Source organism: Maniola jurtina, chromosome 13 (assembly GCF_905333055.1).
Source record: "Maniola jurtina chromosome 13, ilManJurt1.1, whole genome shotgun sequence".
Taxonomy (NCBI): Eukaryota; Metazoa; Arthropoda; class Insecta; order Lepidoptera; family Nymphalidae; genus Maniola; species Maniola jurtina.
The window spans coordinates 4,616,194-4,639,211 of record NC_060041.1 but is presented as its reverse complement, the minus strand read 5'-3'; the positions used below and the strand labels follow the sequence as shown (position 1 = coordinate 4,639,211).

Genomic DNA, 23,018 nt, shown 5'->3' with positions numbered 1-23,018 from the left:
CAGACAAAATTTTTAAAAACGTGTGATTCAGTTATAGTATCGTTCAAATAACCATATGAGCTTAATATGAGGTAGTTATTTCGAAATTACAGACAGACACTCCAATTTTATTTATTAGTATAGATTAGTATAGATAACTAGATAATTTTAAGTAAGTATTTTCAATTCCAAACCAGTAGATTCACTTGACGATTACGAAATAACATGAAGGTAATTTATTTGAATAAATAACTTTGTATTTCTGGTGTCATTTTTTTTAAGTTACACTAAGTATAGGTGCCTATATTTATTTGTATGATAAATTGTTAAGTTTATGTTTACCATGGGATTAAAACTTTGTTGAAATTAATATCGTAATTGTAGAAGGTCGGCCGGAACGTGTTTTTGTTGTTCATCATTTGAGTATAAGGAATCGCAACCAAAACTTCGCTGAGATTCGGTAGAAGCACCCGTAAGACTGACAAGTGTTTCCATAACTCATAAAATTATATTTATACGTTAATATTTAATACCTTAAAAGAATTTTCAGTAGATTATAAAGGTGAGTAAAAAATTTCAGTGTTTAATAAATTATTATTATCAGTTCTTTAAAAAAAAAAAAATTTGAAAAAGTGAAATGGATTTAAAAAAAATTCAACTTTGTTAAAAGTACCTTTCACAACACAACAACATCGGCAACTCATTCGCTACGTAACTCGAATACCTGTCGAACTTGTTTTCAAATTCTAGATTTCGCAGGTATAAATAAATATTATTATGTATTTTGTGATGCTCTACTTATTTTTCCGTAATTATTATAAATGGTTTATTTCTTTAAAAATAAAAACAGTGAATCAAATTAGGCTTAATTTTTGACGTGCTTCATAAGTTACTGGTGCTTATTATGTAACTTACATACATTTCGTGCGTGCAAGTTTTGTGTGATGTCTTACTTGTGCAGAATATCGTCGCGCCGCGCTGCTATCGCTCATTGTGTGTGTGAAACTAAAGAGAAGTTTCCTTAACGTGCTTCCCATACAAACATAGTTTGGTTCTCATTTGAATATTAACAGGTCTCTCTCCATCACTTACTCCATACAATCGTAGTCCCAATTTCATTTGAACATTAAGCAACCAAAGTCCATGAAATTTTGCAGACATATTCTAGAAACGAATATCTGTGCCTGTGGTGTTTTAGATTTTTCTAAAAATATGCAGTTTTAAAATTACAGGGGCTCAAAGATTTGTATGTGAATTTTTAAGACCGCGTAACTTTGAAACCGAATATTTTAACGGAAATCTGGAAAACCACAGCCATGGATATCAGTTCCCGGAACGTTTCTACAGAATTCCATTGAGTATGATTGGTTAGTATTCCAATAAGAGACGAACTATGTTTGTATGGAGCGAGTGACGGAGAGACCCCTCTTAACAAAAAAAAAATATAAGTCAATATTTGTAGACCAGTTCTAGAAATTAAATATCTGTGTCAGTGTGAAAATTTGTATTTTCAAAGTTACACGAGCTAAAAGATATTTGTATGTTGTTAGGATATTAATTGTATGACCAAACGAGCGAATGCTTGCTCTATGCCTATTGCCTACTCTATTTAAATGTCTTTGGTTACACAGAGATAGAACAATGGTCGGTCTCTGTTTATCCAAAGAAAATATGACAGAGTGAAAATAAGTGAGAATCCACTCGTTTGATGGAAATCAATACTCACTACATATTTTAACAAAAAATCTGTAAAATCTCAAAACATTTCTAGAACGTGTATACGAAATTTCATTAGGGGAGTTTGATTGGTTCACATTCAAATAATAAAAAAATACTTTTTAACCCCCGACCCAAAAAGAGGGGTGTTATAAGTTTGACGTGTGTATCTGTGTATCTGTCTGTGGCACCGTAGCGCCAAAACTAATGAACCGATTTTAGTTTAGTTTTTTTTTGTTAGATTTTTTTGGTGGCTTGATCGAGAGTGTTCTTAGCTATAAACCAAGAAAATCGGTTCAGCCGTTTGAAAGTTATCAGCTCTTTTCTAGTTACTGCGTAACCTTCACTTGTCGGGGGTGTTATAAATTTTTAATTTTCACTTGTTATGTACTCATATTCTGTATTTTGTGCTGTTTGCAGATGTATCTTGAATCTCACCCGTTTTACCCATGCACTCAAGCAGAGAAACGCGCAATTCGTAAGGAAGTCGGCATAAAGGATGGAATTTTCCAAGAGGATATAGATGCAATTTTAGATTGGTTTTACAAGGAGCCTCACTTAGCTGATGCAGTTATAGGTAGGTATATTCTTATTTTTAAGTTGAAAGAAACATTGACGTGTGAACTTAATTTGAACTTTATGAATATTGGTATTCTCAACTGTATGTTTAGCAAACCTAACATTTCGGCAATGAAAGTGTATCAAGTTAGGAATTCTCACAAATTGTCATAGTTTTAGATTTGACATAATACCTATATTACGTGACAGGTCGAGATGGCAATCGGGGTATGAGGCGGGGGGACGCCCCGCACACCCGCACGTTACCCGCTATCCCGCACCGGGTTAGCGCGGAGGCTGTGCGGGTGTGCGGGGCGTCCCAACCTCGATTGCCATCTTGACCTGTCGCGTACTATAGGTTTGTAAGGATGGGACTGGTATTTGTCTAAGTCACCTGTAAGAGCCCCTGAAAAATATTAAATTAAAAAAAGATCCCGACGAATTGAGAACGTCCTCCTTTTTTGGAAGTCGGTTAAAAAGATTCCTTAACCAATGAATTGTGGGCAGGTACATGTTGTGATTTCCTTATTATTATTAGTTTTTATTAGATTTTTATTATGGAGATAAACATAATATTACTCACTCGTTAGGGTCATCTTGGTCATGACAAATTCAACATGGTAGACATAACAAGGTAACTTGACACCTTTTAGAACTTCCTTTCTTTTTCAAATACTACTTACGGTTATGGTTTAGTGGTTAATATGTCGACATCCCATTTGGGGCATTCGACGTTCGATCCTGGACTAACTAACATTGAAGAGTTCTGTACGTTTGAAGCAATTAACACTTGCTTGAACGGTGAAGAAAAACATCGTGATTTAGGTTTTTCAAAATCCCGTGGGAACTTTTTGGTTTTCTGCCATAAGTAGTATGGACAAAGAAGCCTACGTACATTTCCAGGATGCAAGCTATCTCTGTACTATGTAAATGATAGGCACCTTGGGTAACTTTCTTTCAAAAAAAAAAGTCGTTTCTTTCCAAACTTTCGTTGAAATTGCTTTAGCCGATAGGTTGTGAAAAGCTGACAGACAGACATACTTTTGCATTTATAATAATAGATTAGTATGGATTAAGATAATATTATATAACAATAATTATATTTTGTTCTTCAGACCGTGATTACGTGGAAAACATGCTAGTTTCTACAAGATGTTCTCGTGAAAAGTGCAAGAGGAAAATTGATAATTTCTACAGATACAGGTCTTATGCGCCGGAACTAATACAAACGAGAATAGAACAGCTATCCAATCCAGATTATGATCCTTGGTCATTTTAGTAAGTACTATAAGTTTAATTACTTGTATACTGGATGCATTACACAGTGCATAAATAATAATTACATAAACTTATGGCTTAGTGGATCTATTTAGATCAAAGAAATCCTAATTAATAGGGTCTTATTATTAGGATTTCTGGTATTTAGGCACACAAAGCCAGGAGTGGGTAGTCATCATTATTGTACGTATTTCTGTTAGAACTACTCGTATTTTCAAGGGGCATGGGTATGATTATTATTCATTCATAAAATACTTTTAGAGATTTACGGTTTAAATTGAGACGGTGATGTAACTTTTTAGAGTTCCTTCGCAAAACACGAAGCCCTTATAGTTTTGTCTAGTCCGTATGTCCATCTGTCTAATCTTGAAGACCTGTAACGTTGAGTATAGTTATAGGAAACTACAACCGCTATACAGCATGATTAAATTTTGAAAAAAAAAAAATACTGTGCGTATACACATCCTGAACAAGAAAAGCGTAGGCACCTTATTCGAAAAAAAATTAGTTTATCCCCTCAAGTGCCTTGTTAATAGGCATTTTAAAATATCTATGAGTTTTCTTAGACACTTTTCGAGGAAAAAAATACCACTCAAACAACAAAATATTTTTTCAGTTAAAATTTTAGAAATATAATATGTGTTATATCTTAAAGATTTCGTCAAGTTAGTTTAATAAGTTTAAATAATTATGGCTATCTATATGATAATAATTGTTTTTTATTCTATTAATCAAATGACAGAATCTAATAATTTAATATTAATAATATTGTTCTATTTCTATTACAGCCGTCAAGCTGCTATACCCAAACTGTTTAATGGCAAAAGGATTTCAGTGTTTCAATTAACGGATCCAAATCCTAGCAATTTTGATAGCGAAGTGGCGCTTAGAAATACAATTATGGTAATGTTATGTTTGAATATTAATTATTTATTAGTGCTGTTAAAATTTAAACGCGTGGACAGACAAATCCGTCTGATAAAGAAAAACCGACTTCAAAAACCACATGCACAAAAAAGTAAAAATAGTTTTGTTTCTACACCTGTAATGAATGTATGAAATCGAGCGAGCATAATAAAAGAAACTAGAAATCCAAGTATGAAGCTCGCCCGACTTCATATATACATTACACGTGCCTCTTTCTCTATTTGAAGCCTCTTTCAACTTCGGGTAACTAAGCCCTGTCCACCTCCGTATATCGTCCAACCATTTGCGTCTTTGGCGACCTTGAGCTCTTTTGCCTGCAATTCTTCCTTCCAACACTAATCTTGGGAATGAGAATTGTCCTTTTCTCTGTAAATGCCCAAAGAAAGCGAGCTTTCTTCGCATGATGGTGGACATGAGTTCTATCTCTTTGTGGACCATTTCCAGAACCTTGGTGTTCGGTGTAAAGCTGTTCCAGGTTATCTTGAGCATTTGCCCCTTCAGATGGCCACACTAATTCTTTGACCAAGGTAGCTGCCAGCTCTTGGATCGCCTGTAGAGTCAGCAACTCTTCTACTCTTCTTCACGGTACTTGGTAGGAAGGGCATACCGAGCAGGAAAAGTAAGCAATATACACTAACAACTTACAATACCACACAAATATTTACAATTAGTGTATGCTAGTGGTATGTACTGCTTGCTTTTCATGCTTCTTTAGTAGTTGGAGGGTGGTCGGTGCATATCGAACGCTGCACGTTGTATCTTACAGATTTATCTATTATAGCGAAATAAGTGTCTGGTTCCTTGTATATTCCTTCTTCCTACACTTTCTACTATCGTATCGCAAGACATTGCCAAGGTCTACACTCTGTACCCGCACGTAGTCAAATTCCACGGATACGCACAAAGCGATTTGCCTCTTCATTTCTAATTCAAACCGCTAGGATATGGAAAGCCCTTCCAGCATTAGTTTTCCCCTCCAATTTTAATATGGGTACCTTCAAGTTAAGAGTGGGCGCTCCATCTTAGGCTCACTCTTCAGCCATCACTCTCCAGCCATCATCACTTGCCAGCAGGTCTGATTGCCAAGCGCTAGTTCATAAATAAATAAAAAATACCTTATGCAAACTTTTTGTTCCAGCTTGGAGATTTAAGACTAAAATATGACTACATGCTGGGAGACATTTGGATAATGGATCTGTTGAATGCGACCATCGGCCACGTGTTACGAGTCAACCTGGCGTTGATGCAGAAATTCACACACATCGTTCAGGTTGTAAAAAACCCGGTCAAGTGCGAGTCAGACTCTCGCACCGAAGGGTTCCGTACTCAGGAATTTTTCCCGACATTTTTCACGATAAATCAAAAACTATTATGCATAGAAATAAATAAAAATCTGTTTTAGTAGTTTTACCTACTGTTTTTCGAAAAGAATAACCTACCAATAAAGCAATTGTGTAATAATTTCAAAAAAGTTATTGTTTTTATCAAAGATATCATGTTAGGTATACCTAAAGAAGTAAGTAGGTATTACGTCATACGCATTTAAAACGTGGTTTTAAAGGTTTTAAACTATTGATTTTGGTTCAAATTCGAAGTACTAGAATATAATAGTATATAAAGACATTTAGATAATATTTCTTTTATTCTCGTGCGTTTTGTATCTTCTAGGGAGAACGGATTTTATACGCTATACAGGGTCGTAAAACTCACCAATGCCCCACCTACGACACGGCATTGACTTCGAGTGACCTATTTATGGATCGTTCGTTGACCTTTAGCGCCATTCAGATATTTTATTTTTAATATATTGTGAACTTTTAAAAAGTACAGGATTTTTTTCAATTTTTTTGTACTTTTTTATGGTATCTTATCAGTAATCATCAGTACTATCTACTTCGTTTTTGCTGGCCTTCTGGATCTGTATGTAGATAATATGAACGTAACTTGTCTATTGTAAATTATTATTGGCCCTTATAGTTTTCGACTTATGGGTTGCCAAGTCACATAAATCCTTAGTTTGGCCCCATAATATCATGTTTAAATACATAAATTGTAAATCTTCCTCGTGAAATGTATAATAATGGTGAAAACCGGTTTCACTGAGCAAAACATAATTTGTTATTGCGAGATACATCATAATTAAAGAATTATACCTTTCAATGACGTCCACAAAAAAGTCCGCAAAAGCGTAAAATTATTTATTATTATACTAATGCCTATTAATAACTCACAGTAGGTAACATTTTTTTGCATTCGAAATTCTTTTAACACGTTTTCAAATTAATTCGACTCCCAACGAAACCTGCACTAATGGGTAGGCACCTAAAATAAGATAAATCATTGTAATGATTCTTCGAAGCACGCATCATTTATTACTGTTTTTAACCCCCGACCCAAAAAGAGGGGTGTTATAAGTTTGACGTGTGTATCTGTGTATCCGTCTGTGGCATCGTAGCTCCTAAACTAATGAACCGATTTTAATTTAGTTTTTTTGTTTGAAAGGTGGCTTGATCGAGAATGTTCTTAGCTATAATCCAAGAAAATCGGTTCAGCCGTTTGAAAGTTATCAGTTCTTTTCTAGTTACTGTAACCTTTACTTGTCGGGGGTGTTATAAATTTTTAATTTACACTTGTTATAGTATTTGACTGACTCAGTTGATGGGTCAACGGCTTAAGATTTATCTGTCAACACACGGGCCTCAATTGCAAGCAGTAATAATTTTTTTTTTTCAGGACGGAATAGGTTGGAAACTTTATGAAGTCCATATAGTGAACGCCTCATCATTTAGCCAACATTTTGTGAACCTTTTCAAACCCTTCGTTAAGCCCAAAATTATGGAACGTATTAGGTTCCATGCAAATATGGAGGAGTTACGTGAGTTTATCCCAAAGCAGTATTTGCCCAAGGATTTTGGGGGTGATCAACCATCTTTGGATGAATTCAAAGGTAAATAAACTACTCGCATATTATACGATTAAAGGCTTATTTTTACTCCCGGCTAGAAAAAGGATTCAGAACAAAAACTAATAATTAAAATCATAATCATAATCTTAATCATTTATTTGCTCAAATGTAGGTTGCATAGATTTTACAATTTATTTTAGTGTCACTACACTCAAAATCACATACAAAAAACTAACCATCTGATATCAACTATTAGGTAGATATAAATTGAAAAGTGGATTGTGGATAATAATATTGGCTTCTTTCATCGATTTCTTTTTTATTCCAGTTTTTTAAATATGTAATTGAATGGAATTAAAAAAAAAAACAGTAATACAGACATGCTGAAATACTTAATATATTAGGCGACTAAATCAGTAAAGGAAATTATACATGAATAAGAAACTTCTTAATTTTTCAGAGTTATATCGAACAGAGATGCAAAAGCCGCTTTCAAAGGATCACTTAATAAAATGCTGCCAGCAAGTATCAAATGAACAAAAGCGCAACAGTGATGTATACAACGAAGACTTTATTATGGGATCATTCAAAAAACTGGATATCGATTAAGTTGCTGGAAGAAATCTGAAAATAAAATAAAAAAAAGAACATGAAGGCGATTACAAGACATCATATTGTTCGCGTCTTCGATTTGTAGTATACAAAGAACTATACAATAGGGATTTTGTCAACTTGGAAGTAGGAACAGGGAAGGAATAATCTTCTTCTTCTTCTTCTTCTTTTCTCATTCTTTCTCAACTATTCAATTCATTTGGAATGGAATTCTTTGTCAACTAATGAAATCAGCAACTCTTTAAGTATCAAACGTCAAAACCTGTCAAAACGATCGCTTAACACGGAAGCGTGAATGAATAAGGAAATGTGGTGTCACAGACAATATTTTGAAGTACTTTTAATTGCAGTTTAATGGATAATAATTTACTTAAAATGTTTTTCAAACTTTTAACGTTAACAGATGGCTTGGATTTTATGTATTTTTGAACCTCTGTTTAATAAATCGGTAAAAAATAACTTATTTTTAACATAGGTGACATTCCTATTGGTTATGGTTTCAGCATAAAAGAACTGACCTTGACCTGCGCGGGAGGTTGGTCCATCTTATTGGTTGAACACAAGATTTTTCAATTCAAAGTCTTGGATGAATAAATTCAAAGTCTTTAGTTTTTTTTTTTATTGGAATTCAGCCTACTAAAATATTCGTCATAAGTCGTAACCAAACTATTATAAAGTATTTTTCTTAATGGTTTTTTGTTACCTATTTATTATTAGTTGCACCAATTAAAATATCGTATCGAATAGATTTAATGACTATAATTTTGCACGAACACTATTTTTTTTATTGATTAACCCGATTCATAAGACGTCATATAAGTAACATCAGATGGAAACTTGATACCGAATAAAAAAAACTACCTATCTTTTTCTGTGAGGAAAATCCATCAGGGGCGAGAGCGGTAGTTTAATAAATTGGACTATGACCGACTAAAGAACTCGCATGGTTCTTTAGTCGGTTAACTTCACACCGTTGTAAAGTATTTACTTAGGTACCAGTAGATATTCCGAAAAACGCTCAATTTCTAAAATAATTTACAGGAAGAGCGAGAAACCTTTTCTTGAAATATCTCGTAAGTACAAATTAACGAAAAATCCTAGCATAATATTATACTTTATTCAAGTATAAGCCTTTTCCTGAGAACTTAAGTTGAGTAAATACAGCAGCTCACTTTAGAGTTTATACTAAAATTAAGTGTATAATCTATTAGCATCGATAAATATTATCTTGGTCAAAAAAAAACAGGGCAGAGTTAAAAACTTTCTTGGAAATCGGTTTAAAACAGAAAATCAAAGCCCACATCATGGCTTATTCATAACTAGTTTATACTCGCAACTTCATCCGCGTGGACTTCACAAATTTCAAACCCCTATTTTACTCCCTTAGGGGTTGTGTTTTCAAAAATCCTTTCTTAGCGGACGTCTACATCATAATAACTATCTGTATGCCAAATTTCAGTCCGATCCGCCCAGTAGTTTGAGCTGTGCGTTGATAGATCAATCAGTCAATCAGTCAGTCAGTCAGTCAGCTTTTACTTGTATATATTTAGATATAGGCTCTCAGCGATTTTAGAATCGTTCATTTTCTTTTACCATTGTTGTGAGGTCAGTTTGAAATAAAACATTTAACTAAGAAAAAAAAGTCTCCAGAAAATCATTTGTGTTGTCCCGCTGACGTTGACAAAGAGACCCTCGGTTACGATGCAGCTGTCACGACACGACCCGGTCTTCGTGTCGTGTTGCAATTACAAAAGACTTTCCATTTATATCTTGGTTGGAAGCTTTACTTTAAAATGTTGAATTCTTTTGTTTTGTATTATGTCAGGGCTACATTCAATATCACTTTTTTTTTCTAAACTTATACTTAATACAAGTGTAAATTAAAAATTTATAACACGACAAGTGAAGGTTACAGTAACTAGAAAAGAACTGATAACTTTCAAACGGCTGAACCGATTATATTGGATTATAGCTAAGAACACTCTCGATCAAGCCATTTTTCAACCAAAAAAACTAAATTAAAATCGGTTCATTAGTTTAGGAGCTACGATGCCACAGATAGATATACACAGATACACACGTCAAACTTACAACACCCCTGTTTTTGGATTGGGGGTTAAAAATAACTAAGAGATATAATTTTTTTCACGGTCCTCGAAAATAACACACATAATATTAGGATAGAATAGGGATTATTGCTACAGTGAAACAACTTTTATTCACATGTTATTTTACACTGAAAGTGACTTCTTTCAATTTGCTCGCACGAAATTTAAACAATAATAATGACGGATTAGAATCCAAGATATTTGCATCTCGCTGAAGGATATAGGCTACTTTTATCTCGAAAAATCATGGGATTTTTAAAAACCCGAAACTTACGCGAGCTTAGTTGCAGGTATCATCTGGTAGTGTAATAATTTTCACGCTGTGAGTTTTTGATTCGTGATTTTTCACAGGCAACTAAGGTACTCGTAGCAAGTGTTACATATGAAAATACTTTTCACTTGATTTTTCACATGCTATCTCTAACATGTAAATCCACGCAAACTGTGATTTTTACCAATAAAAGGCTGATTAAACAGTCTGCAAAAACGTTATTTAAAACTAAGTCCATGTGCGAGGAGAAAAAGCTATATGACGTCAATTCCGTTTAATGTGTGTTTTATGTGGTAACTTAATTTACTATTTACCTCAGGACTGTTTTCATAAAAATATATTTTGTCGTATGTTGGATACGAAATTGGTGAATAAGAAGTTTCATTACAAAAACTTCGTTCTTTCATACCTATTAATATCACTACCAGATACCAGAAGATATATACGGATTAAGTATTACTTTTTCATTTCAGCTCAAACTAAAATACACGTAGGTACCTCATATAAATGTGAAATAATTAGTTATAGGTACCTATTGCTAATATTATTTTGGTACTCCGGCAAATGGTCAATCTATGCTTTGACCATTTTGCCTTCAAACATATTCTTCCTGCGTCGCTTCCTCAATTTTGAGGATCGTGGCTCCCCTTTGACGCAATCCTTGCTACGATGTTTTTCCATTGCACTCTGTTTTTTGCCGCATGGATTGCATCACAGATGGGTGTGTTGACCGCTTCTTTTATTTGGTCTGACCAACGTCTCGGGCTACGTCCGCGGGGTCTCTTTCCTTCGATCTTACCAGTGACCATGAGTTTTTCAATATTGCTGGCGTTCTTCCTTGCGATGTGACCGAAGTACTCAAGAGTCCTCCGCAGACAGATGTTAGTTAGCCTCATCTTTATCTTAAGTTTGTTAAGTATTGAGACGTTGGTTCAAACATATTAAAGAACCCTAATTCCATAAGATCAACAAGGTCTCCGACCACAATATCGGAGGTACCTTAGAAAAAACATTAAAAAAATATATATTATACTAGAGGATGCCCGCGACTTCATCTGCGTGGATTTAGGTTCTTCGAAATCGAAATTGGGAACTCTTTGATTTTCCGGAATAAAAAGTAGCTATGTGTAAATCCAGGATATTATCTATCTCCATTCCGAATTTCAGCCAAATCCATCCAGTGGTTTTTGCGTGAAGGAGTAACAATCTTACACACTCACACAGGACACACACACTCACACACGCACACACACAAACACAAATTTTCGCCTTTATAATATTAGTGTGAAGTGTGACGAATACAAATGGATGTGTAAATGTGTAATTTTCCTAATCCGAGTTTGATTAACATTAGGCAATAAATCAATATTAGACATGTGCCAATAGCTTTATTAGGTGAGAGGCGATACGACACGACACGTGTGTTTCATCGGTTAATTATCGAGGGGATTATACTACACGGTGAATCTTGTACAGTGATTATATGATTTCATCTGTCGGCTTAGCGATAAATCCAATAAATCCATAAATTACCAATATTATTTTATAGGCTGGTATAATAAATTCAAAAGTGAATCTTTGTTTTTCTTTTCTGAATCTATATTAAACCAACCACCAACCACTAAAAAAAACTTGAATCCCCATAACTTAGATGGGTAGTAACCCTGTCTACATAAAATTGATACCTAGTAAACCTATTAGGTATACTTACCTACTGAAACTTTACTGAAAGTATGTAAATTATTGTTATTTTGTATAATTTTTTAAAATTTTGGCATACAAGTATGGCTTTGGCTGTCTTTAAACTTGAATTGCGTAGTATACAACAGTAAATACGAATTACGATTATAACATTGTGATACTTGTGATACAGGGGGGTTAACACGGAAGTTATGAAACTTCCGCGTTAGCGCCCCTGTAACATAATGTGATATTCAATATTTGTCAGTGATTGAAAGCGCATTGACACGAACCTACGTCAATGTTAACAAGATGTTATGTAAGCTAATTATAATCAGCCGTGCGTGATTGAGAGGAGCATGTATTATCATATCCTACCTACTAGGTAAACGGTACGATTATATCGTGGTCTGTGATATGTAAATCTAGTCCCACTCTGACTAAAGTTACAGACATCCTATCTGTCACTAGCACTAACCATTTTGAATGTGCTTATTTTTTTATCCTTGTCTTTTTCTTATCAACCCTAAATGAATACACTTGTTAAAAACTGAAAGCTGTACGAAATTTAACTAACGATCAAAATCAAGCAATCTGTCGATAATTAAGTAATCACACTAATATTATAAAGCAGAAAGTTTGTATGTGTGTGTGTGTGTGTGTGTGTGTGTGTGTGTGTGTATGTTTGTTACTCCTTCACGCAAAAACTACTGGACGGATTGGGCTGAAATTTAGAATGGAGATAGATTATACCCTGGATTAGCACATAGGCTACTTTTTATCCCGGAAAATCAAAGAGTTCCCACGGGAATTTTAAAAAACTTACATCCACGCGAACGAAGTCGCGGGTATCAGCTAGTTGTCAATAATTGTCACAGTACCACCAACTTAACTGTTCAGATTTCAGGAGAATTTGATATTGCTATTTTAAGAAATTCACTACGAAAAAATGGAATTAAAATTCTTTCAACATAGCAAAGATTCAATGGATAGATATACTCGTAGCTTGATAATATATTGCAATACTAAGTACTACTAATCTGAGTAATGTACAATTGGTGGCACTGTTTATTAGCATCGTTATTTTTTGTCAAAAATTGTTTGATTTTGAAACTAACGATATTGCTTGCCTCTCGTCAGATAGATTGATGATATTAAATTCGGCTGTAAACCAGACCTTAATTTCAAAAGTTTCGAATTAAATCTACTTGTATAATATCACTCAGCGTAACTTCCGAAAACATGAGAGCAAAGCTAGTCTAAATTACTATAAACACAAGCTCCTGCAGCTTCCCATTTTCTTAAGTAAATATTAATTAAAACTTTAATATATTTTCCCAACTCCCAACTAACAGTTTCGCAGTAAAATAATTGCGGGAGTTTCAAGTATCTAATTAGCATCATATTTAACTCTGAAATTCAATATACGGAGTCGCCAACGTACGAGTACGTTACCATAAAAATATTATGGTATGAGACCCGGTATTAGAAATTTTTACCTTCACCTGTTATTTTGATCGAGATAGAGAATATAATAATATGCAAGACTAGATAACGTCCGCGACTTCGTCCGCGTGGATTTAGGTTTATTAAAAATTCTGTGGGTTTCTTTGGTATTCCGGGATAAAAGTTGCCTATATATTAATTTCCGGCAAGCTACCTATAGTATACCAAAGTTCATACAAATCGGTTAAGCGAACGGGCCTTCAAATTCCGTGGGAATCCGTTGATTTTCCGGGATAAAAAGTAACTTATGTCCTTCCCGGGATTTAAGCTCTGTACCCATAAAAAATTTGTTTAACTGTTGGGACGGAAAATCTAGCAGACAGACAGACTGACACACTTTCGCATTGATAATATTAGCATGGAATATTATTAATATTTATCAATATTTTATCCCCGTATATCAAGATTTTTATGTCGTTGTTTAGTACAAAGATAGCTTGCCTGGACATTGAAGTCAACTTTTATTCTGAAAAATCAAAGAGTTTACACGGGATTTACGAAACCAATAAAAACCAACAAATCCATGCAGACGAAGTCGCGGGCATCTAAGTAGTTATTTGTAAGTGGGAAATAGGTAAGTATGGATATTTATGCGGTATGAGGACCTCCGGTCATATCGTTGGGGCGTCGTTGTTTGTGAGTTATGACCCCAACAGAAATGCCTTTTATTGTTTTTACGATATTGGCCACAGATTTTATTTACGACACATATACTAGCTTAGGCCCGCGACTTCGTCCGTGTAGATTTCAGGAACCTTACTTAATTTCAACAATTTAAATCAATAGGAAGAATTATATATTTTAATTAAAAAATATTTGTATGGATGCTGTTTTAGAACTAATCAACCACCTTACTTGGGTTGTGTATTGATTTCTCTTTTAATATTGGATATTATTATTCTAATAGCTAGATATAGGAATACACCTTCCACATGTCTCGACTTAGATTAAGGACTATCTCCTTTTAAGCTCCTGTTTAATAAACCTTTTTCTTCTTTAAGTTTGCAGTAGTTTTAGTTTTAAGTTTACGTAAATAAAATTAATACATATGACCACTATATCTTCATGCAAATCTAACAACTCTGACCATCAAAAGGAGCAGAGTACCTAAAGTAGGTATTCTGCTTAATGAATGAATGAATTAACGATCTTGAGTTTTGAGTTTTGAACTTTAGTTTAGCTTTATACTGGGCCGATTTTTCAATCGTCAAATAAATTTTTACTGAGGAATAAAATTGACGTATTGATATATTTCCTATACTTACAAAACTGTTATCCATCCATCCATCAGCCTGTATGCGTCCACTGCTGGATATAGGCCTTTCCAAGAGCGCGCCACCAAACACGGTCCTCCGCCTTCCTCATCCACCCGCTCCCCGCCACCTTCTTCAGGTCATCGGTCCAGCGGGCAGGAGGTCGTCCTACACTGCAACTACTACAAAACTGTTAACCCCTCAGTTATTTGACGATTGAAAAATCGGCCCTTAATTTAGTAAAATAGGTAGATATCTGATCTTTGTTTTATGATAAATATTCCTCTGCCTCTATCGATGGGGCGTGACTGTTTTTGATTTACGACCTGACTTTCAAGGGCCCTATTGTTGCTTAGCTGTTGACCGCAGTTAAGCCCTTATCACCCGACTGCACCAGACGGAGGGTAATGTTTTCCGGGTGTATACAGTATTGTTTGGCGCTACAGTCCGTAGCCTAAATGATCCAATCTGAAGTTCTATTAAATAAATCAATAAAAAGCTGTTAGACTCGCTGTCTATTTAGGTGATACCCGGTGATTTTATACCCGGCTATTGTGTGTTTCTAATATGTGTAAACTTTTAGTTGGAGACTGTTGTGGTGTATGTGCTTTGTGTTTGTGTTACCTATTGTTTAGTTTTCCTGTATGTCTCCATTATACTGTGTATATACTGTGTGTCTCCATTTAAAAAAAAGGCTGTAAGTTAAGACGTCCACCTAGTTTCTGACTCCTACCTTTAACTTTTGGAGGCTCTATGTGCGTTTTAAACATTCGAATATCATTTGTTTTAACAGTGAAGGAAAATATCGCGAGGAAACCTGTATGCCTGACAGTTCTCTATAATGGTCTCAAAGGTGTGTGAGTTCTGCCAATCCGCAACCAGTGTCGCGGACTTAGGACTAATTCACACCAAGCACATACACGTGACACGTGACGTGTTAGACATTGAGTTAGCAAATCACCTAGCAGGACAAGACCACGTTTTACATTTGAAACGCATAGCAGGTACTAACAAAATATACGGACTGATGGTATTATATTTTTCGACGGTATTCTAAATATGGAATCCAATTTCTTACGGCAAATGTCTTGGCTCCTCAAATAAAGTTTCCATTTCGACGACGCAATGCTGGCTTGTAGTTTGTTGAGTCATATCTAATTCATATCCAGTATTTGTTTTTATGTTTTCAAAGCAAACATAATATACATTACAATACCGAAAAGGAAGGAAGAAATGCAGACTCGACTGCTGAGCGACTTGCTGAAAGGTAGAGTTGCACTCAGAAAATGAACCACTATAAATAATTAAGAAGGGTCTCTCCGTCACTCGCTCCATACAAACGTAGTTCGTCTCTCATTGGAATACTAACCAATCATACTCAATGAAATTTTGTAGAAACGTTCCGGGAACTAATATCTATATATGCCTGTGGTTTTTCAGGTGGCCAGTAATTTAATTAGATACAAAGAAAAGTACTGTTTCACTGAATGATTGGATCTAGATAGGTTACTAAAATATCGTACAGAGGTTCCTTTGTAATGTAGACAAACAATAAAACTAGATTTATTAAAATTCCCATGGGAATGAAATTGCGGGCGCTAGTTTAAAAAATGAGATTATCACACTAATATTATAAAGGCGAAAGTTTGTATGTGTGTGTGTGTGTGTGTGTGTGTGTGTGTGTGTGTGTGTGTGTATGTTTGTTACTCCTTCAGGCAAAAACTACTGGACGGATTTGGCTGAAATTTGGAATGGAGATAGATAATATCCTGGATTAGCACATAGGCTACTTTTTATCACGGAAAATCAAAGAGTTCCCACGGGATTTCAAAATACCTAAATCCACGCGGGCGAAGTCGCGGGCATCGGCTAGTAAATTATAATCGCATCATTCATCATTCACCATAAAATCTCAAATCGCACATTTGTTTTTTTTTTAAGAATATTAGCAATGCTAATTATGACTAATACTCCCCTTTCCCCTCCAATTAAGCGTACAGTGTGAGTGCGGAGTGGGTACGACAATAGTGCAATGGGTGGGGTTTTAATCGTCGACCTTTCAGAATTCAGTCCGCTCCTTAACCGTTGAGTTATCGAGGCTACGTTGGTTCAATAAAATTTATTATGCTTGATTGCCTACTTAGTCTTTATCGAAGTTGGCTGCTGTGGTCAAAATTCGGTGTGAACCTTAAAATGATGATGTTTACTATACTAAGTAATAAGAAGAACATTGAAAATGTTAACGTAATGTGGTAAAAGTCAAATTGAAAAGCAAATGTAATTTATACGCCGAGTCTACAAATAAAACGACGCTCGTATCGCAGATGAAAATGTTACTTGCAGCTTTAAACTGAAAATTCATTTCAATTTTCGGATTACTGAAGCGAGGCAATAGGAAGCTATCAATTTGGATTTTAACCGACGCTCTTTCTGAGCTCACAAAAGGAAGGTAATTATTTATTCATATTCAGTAAATGTAGTTTTACTTATAACTGGATAACCGAATTCAAAATAGGTATATAGAAAAGTGAAGTAGTATGATATTTTCACCGCGCTATTCTAATTCTGTGTAATGTAATTAAAATGTATCATATCTATTGGGAATTGGGATAGAGTATCGGCAACGCAAATCATACGAAAATAATCGAATGAATTTGCTTCAAGTATCCAAAATAAAAAGTATAACTTTAAATTACGTTTACCATTTAAAGATTTAAAATTTACCATTTTTACTTTTAATTACTACAAAGATAGAATTATTACTAGCTATAGATGATGTCCGTTATTTCGTCTGCGTGGATTTAGGTTTTTTGAAAACCCCTCTTTGATTTTCGGGATAAAAGCAGCCTATGTCCTTGTAAGCTAACTTTGTACCAAACATTAAAATGGGTTTAACTGATGGGCCGTGGAAAGCTAGCGTCTGCTAGCTTTTCACGGCCCACAGATAGACAGACAGACAGACACACTTTCACATTTATTATAATGTATTCGTAATTAGTATATTAGTATGGATAGTATGGATTTTTATAATAATTTTATTATGTTGGGGGCTGCGGTTGTCTATCGCTTTTGAGCGTAGCAATACATGCCAGTTCTATCTATCATATCAGGGTATCTTTGGCCCTAGGGTAACCAAAGATACCCTGAGATAAACCAAAGGGCCAAAGATACCCATCTTATCTTAGGACTTAACGATGTTTTCATGGAATAAAAAAGGTCAAAATCTAGGGAAATAAAAAGAAAAGTCATGATTCATTGACTGACTCTTGAACGCCTAGTCCAAACCCTTGGACCTATAAAGCTTAAATTTTGCACAAGGGCTATCTTAATAATGTAGGCCGGATTTTGAAATTCTCAACGGAGCGAATACGCGAGCGGTCGCTAGTAAGACATAAAAAGTTTATTTCGTCGTTTTTCAAATTTCCATGCTAAAAGTGACGTGCAATCTAGGGTTGCCTATACAAACAGAAACGCCGCCCTTGTAAAATATTTACACGTCTTTAGCCCTTTCTGTCTGCCATAGACTAACGCGATTATTTTAGAATAAGACCAGCCCTATCCCACAGCCAATTCTGCTTGGGAAATTGATCAAATGATCAATTTGAGTACTATGTGAAATCATAATAATTATCTGACACAGTCAGAGCTTTTAACCGCTCAAAAGTGCTTTTAAGTGGAAAAATATTTCAGTTCAAACTACTCTTGACTAAAATAGTTACTATATAGTCAAAACTGATTTTGACCGAAGTAGCTGCCGTCAAAATAATAGAATATTCAGAATCAGAACTACCCCTACTCCATGCAGTTTTGTCCGTCTATCCTTAACATTTTTGTAAAACGTGAAACCAGAAGCTAGAAATGAAGTCAAAAATTCGCAAAGGAGGTCCACAATGAAGCGATACTACGAAGGCGGTGGAACGAAGAGGGTTGCGGTGAATGAAGTGACGAAATAGAGAGCTTTTTGCGAACCCCATCAAAAAACTTGATCTTTGATCATCATAATGATGACCTTCATCACTATCATTATTGCTATCACCATCACCTAAATAAAATAAAAAATTGGCATTAAACAATTTTCCAATTCGGACTGAGCATACTGCATAGCAGAGCAACGTCTACCTAAAGGTAAGTACCTCCAGTGAGGCTCGGACCATGGCTTAAGATGGCGTTGGGAATGGATTGGACTTGAGTAGTCCATGTGCAGGTAACGTTAGCAAACCGAGACCTTGAACTTGTGCAGAGGTAAACGATTTGCTAAATTAAGTAGCAAATAAGTTTTACTAAATAGATTTACTCCTGGTTAAAAGTGATTTTAGGTAACATTCTTAATCAAAACCACTAAAAGCGATAAATTTTTCATTCTAAACTACTTCAGTTATAACTACTTTTGACCAAACTCTTGAGTGTCGTATTGTGTTTAGTGTTTTCTTGTTATAGTTTTTATGTAATCACTTATTGAGTCGTGGCGACACATTATTTTTCTGATAACAATTCACAGGACCTCATATATTGGCAGAATTTTATGCATGTCACCCACAAGCACGTAACGTGAGGCCTCCACGCGGGTCGTGCCACTATATTGGTACTAAAAGCTGTCTCCCATAATATATTCAAAGCCCGCACGCGTCGAAAATTGTTTGTGTAAAAAATGTTTACAAAATTTGTGTCCTTTTTTTGGGACGCTTTATTTTCAGGTATTCACGTGGAGTAGGTAATTCTTGTTTGTTTGCGTTGTCCCAAAATTAAATTGTTTATTTTATTTTATACAACAATTAGCTTTTCGAGTTAATTCAGAAAAGATCGCTTCATTATATACAAATCGAAATTGGAATCGAAGCTTTTGCAACTTTTTGATTGGCGCGGGAGTCCACGGGTGGATTCGGTGACAATGGACAAGGTGTATTCATTTTTCTTACAAATGAATAAGACTTGTCCATCGTCCACATCACAGTATCAGATACATTAAACTGAGCGGTGGCATGCAAGTCAGAGGGGTATAAATGCGTTACTTGCCCAATGAATGCTTACTCAATGGTTTTTTATCACAACCCGCTAGTAAATAGGTAACCTAACATACAAACGCTGGCCCTGGCTTCAAACCCTATACCTATGCATCCCATTACCTCGGGGCAGTAATTTACGTAAACCATGTAGTATGATGAAGTATCCGTGAACAGCCTGCATTGCCGCCGCAGTGGGGTGGTGCCATAACCCCGATATCACGTTTTTTTTTATAAACAGTTGGTGATCAGCGGGGTGATTCACTAACTCAGTGCTCTTCACCAAATGAAATCCACCAAACGCATTTGACATTGTTTAGTCCAACATTGCTGCTTCACTGACAAATATAGAAGTGATATTTAGTAGCGAACCTTCAATGGATTAAAAAGCTTGATGGTTTTCATTCAGTGATGATGAATTGATTAGTTAGTAAAGAATCACCCCGCTGGTCTACCTCAGTGTCATAATAATAACGTTTATTCATCAAGAAAATAAACCACAAAGGCCGGTTATTTCTGTTAAAAATGTAAACTCAGTTAAAAAGTACGATGATGTTGGCGGCGGTTAATTTAACTTTGTAATAAAATACTCCCCTTGTTCCGCAAACATAATAGTTGTTTTAACTGACATTTATTTTAGCACAAGAGTTAGCCGAAAATGTTTTATACTATCATTATTTAATAACCTTCGTAAGCACCTTATGGACAAAGTATCTTCAATTTTACTAGAATACAGAAAAAAAAGAGTTAGAATTATCAAGTGTAAAATCTCGTATCTACTTATCCCATATTTTACGACTGAAAGGTAAGTACTGCCTGCTGTAGACAATAATGATGGGTAAAACCGTAGGATAAAGAGGATAAAAGAAGTAGGAAGATGTTATGGCTACAAAAAAGAAAATAAGTACAGGCTGAATGGAGAACCACCTCTTTTTTAACCCCCGACCCAAAATGAGGGGTGTTATAAGTTTGACGTGTGTATTTGTGTATCTGTGTATCTGTTTGTGGCATCGTAGCTCCTGAACTAATGAACCTATTTTAATTTAGTTTTTTTTTGTTTGAAAGGTCGCTTGATCGAGAGTGTTCTTAGCTATAATCCAAGAAAATCGGTTCAGCCGTTTGTAAGTTATCAGCTCTTTTCTAGTTACTGTAACCTTCACTCGTCGGGGGTGTTATAAATTTTTAATTTACACTTGTGGAACATACCAGTATGTAAAGATGATGAAAACTACGCTTTGAAAACTGTCACTTCATCGCCCATAATCCTAACTACCAACGGCTCTAAGACATTATTACAAGGAGTATAGTTTCTTGTCACGTACATTTTTGTTCTTTTATCTCCCTAACCATCGCCACCATCTTGCCGATTTATGGGCTCTCAAGGCAATATAACAGACATCGTAACATTAAACACGATATATTGCTATGGAAAATAAGGGTTATGGTGTTATATAGAATAAAATATTTTGGATGGCGTGGAGTAAGCCTTCATTGTAACAAGTGAAGGTTACAGTAACTAGAATAGAGCTGATAACTTTCAAACGGCTGAACCGATTTTCTTGGATTATTATAGCTAAGAACACTCTCGATCAAGCCACCTTTCAAACAAAAAAAACTAAATTAAGATTGGTTCATTAGTTTAGGAGGTACGATGCCACAGACAGATACACAGATACACACGTCAAACTTATAACACCCCTCTTTTTGGGTCGGGGGTTAATAAAATGTAGAGTAGAAGACGGTTCACGTTCGCGGCATTGGCCTAGTGGACTAAGAGCCAGCGCGTGGCAGACATTCGTTATTTTATAAGTCGCTGATCGTTCTTCTCTGTGTGGAGATTTAAGATTTTATAAAATAACGAAGGCTTGGTACGCGCTGGCTCTCTTTCTATAGTATAGGTATTTGTCAAGATCACTTTGTAGACCATTGTGGTAAGAGTTTTATTGCATTTTTTTTTTCAGACAATGCTATAGACTGATGTCAGTTCTGCTATGTTTACGCAAGTAAGGAAACTTTCAACCTTTTTAATTGGTTTAAATTACTACCTTATTTGTGTAGTTAGTTATCTGCTGATACTATATAGCCATCATTTTACTATTACTAACACAGTATTGTAGTTTTCTAATGATTCCAGTTAAGGAAGCAATTATTGAACTTATACAAGATATATAGAATTTACGAATAGGTACCAAGATAGGTACATACGTAATTATATAATGTATATTGTTGACCAATTATAACTGCTTTAAATTATTATTGTCGTAAATATTGAAAGTCATAGTAGGTAAATATGTATAGGTAGTAATAATAATAATCTATGTTGTCATGTGAAAATCCAAATAAAACAAGTACTAAGTGGATACATAAATTAATAAACTCAAGTACTCCTGTTTCTTCAACCAATCCTCCAAGAGGTTTATTGTTTCCTGTAGGTATTCTTCCCGGCTTATTTAAATCAATAGGTAGGTATATTGCCTCGAATGATGAAGCGTATCGGGTTTGAACATGGTTTACATCACTGTGCTATTCAAAACAATAACAGAGTATTATAAATTAGGTTTTTTTCAAAATTCAAATTCATTACCCATTGTAATTTATTTACCCAATTCAGAACTGTCTACAATAATAATTGATAAAGAATAATGTTTTACTGTCGTTCATTTGATATCATAAACGACTTACTTTCTATTTTCAACCGACATCAAAAAAAGGAGGAGGTTCTCAATTCGTCGGAATCTTTTTTTTTTTTTAATGTATGTTCACCGATTACTCAAAGACCCCTGAACCGACTTGGAAATATTTTTTTTTGTTTGAAAGGGTGCACTGTGCACAGGGTGAACTGTGCAGGTGGTCCCATATAAATTTGGTGAAGATCTGATGAATATCTTCGGAGATGGTGAACAGAACTCCTCGAAGAGCAAATTGATCGCGATCAGTGTAATAGCTTAGTAAACAGTAGGGTTTTAACTGGGCATGGCATATTATAGTACAGTGGGGCCACTAAAAATTGTGAAATAAAAAAATTTCAAAAGAAAAATAAAACCGACTTCAAAAGCCACAAGCACTAAAAAGTAATAAATAATTTTTGTTTAGTTACACGTGTAATGTATCTAGGTCGGGCGAACTTCACATTTGGATTTCTAATTTTGTTTTATTATGCTCGCTCGACTTCATACCTAGGTACATTACACGTGTAACTAAACAAAAATTATTTATTACTTTTTA

At 35.0% G+C, this 23,018-nt stretch overlaps 1 protein-coding gene and 1 long non-coding RNA gene across 5 annotated transcripts; one reads left to right on the top strand and one right to left on the bottom strand.

Moving 5' to 3' along the window:
* Positions 1 to 408: 408 nt before the first annotated feature.
* Positions 409 to 8,117, top strand: LOC123870700 (alpha-tocopherol transfer protein-like). Of its 4 annotated transcripts, none has more exons than XM_045914072.1 (7): positions 409 to 541; positions 2,116 to 2,272; positions 3,369 to 3,531; positions 4,320 to 4,434; positions 5,597 to 5,728; positions 7,192 to 7,405; positions 7,824 to 8,117. In XM_045914072.1, the coding sequence occupies exons 2-7, from the start codon at positions 2,116 to 2,118 to the stop codon at positions 7,970 to 7,972; spliced, it is 930 nt and encodes a 309-aa protein (XP_045770028.1). In that variant the 5' UTR covers positions 409 to 541; the 3' UTR covers positions 7,973 to 8,117. The 4 variants fall into 4 exon arrangements, with proteins under 4 accessions (XP_045770028.1, XP_045770027.1, XP_045770029.1 ...); XM_045914071.1 differs by lacking the exon at positions 409 to 541 and adding an exon at positions 662 to 803; XM_045914073.1 differs by lacking the exon at positions 409 to 541 and adding an exon at positions 681 to 738.
* Positions 8,118 to 9,498: 1,381 nt separating this feature from the next.
* Positions 9,499 to 11,258, bottom strand: LOC123870702. Its single transcript, XR_006797126.1, has 3 exons — positions 10,956 to 11,258; positions 9,834 to 9,838; positions 9,499 to 9,510 (listed from the first exon to the last, which is right to left on the bottom strand). It is a non-coding gene; the product is annotated as an uncharacterized LOC123870702 (long non-coding RNA).
* Between the last annotated feature and the right edge of the window lie 11,760 nt (positions 11,259 to 23,018).

Bases quoted from the DNA above. Each gene is read 5' to 3' on its own strand.
- LOC123870700 (XM_045914071.1), top strand. The intron at 3,532-4,319 runs GTAAGTACTATA...TTTCTATTACAG, and splicing joins TATGATCCTTGGTCATTTTA to CCGTCAAGCTGCTATACCCA. The intron at 4,435-5,596 runs GTAATGTTATGT...TTTTTGTTCCAG, and splicing joins CGCTTAGAAATACAATTATG to CTTGGAGATTTAAGACTAAA.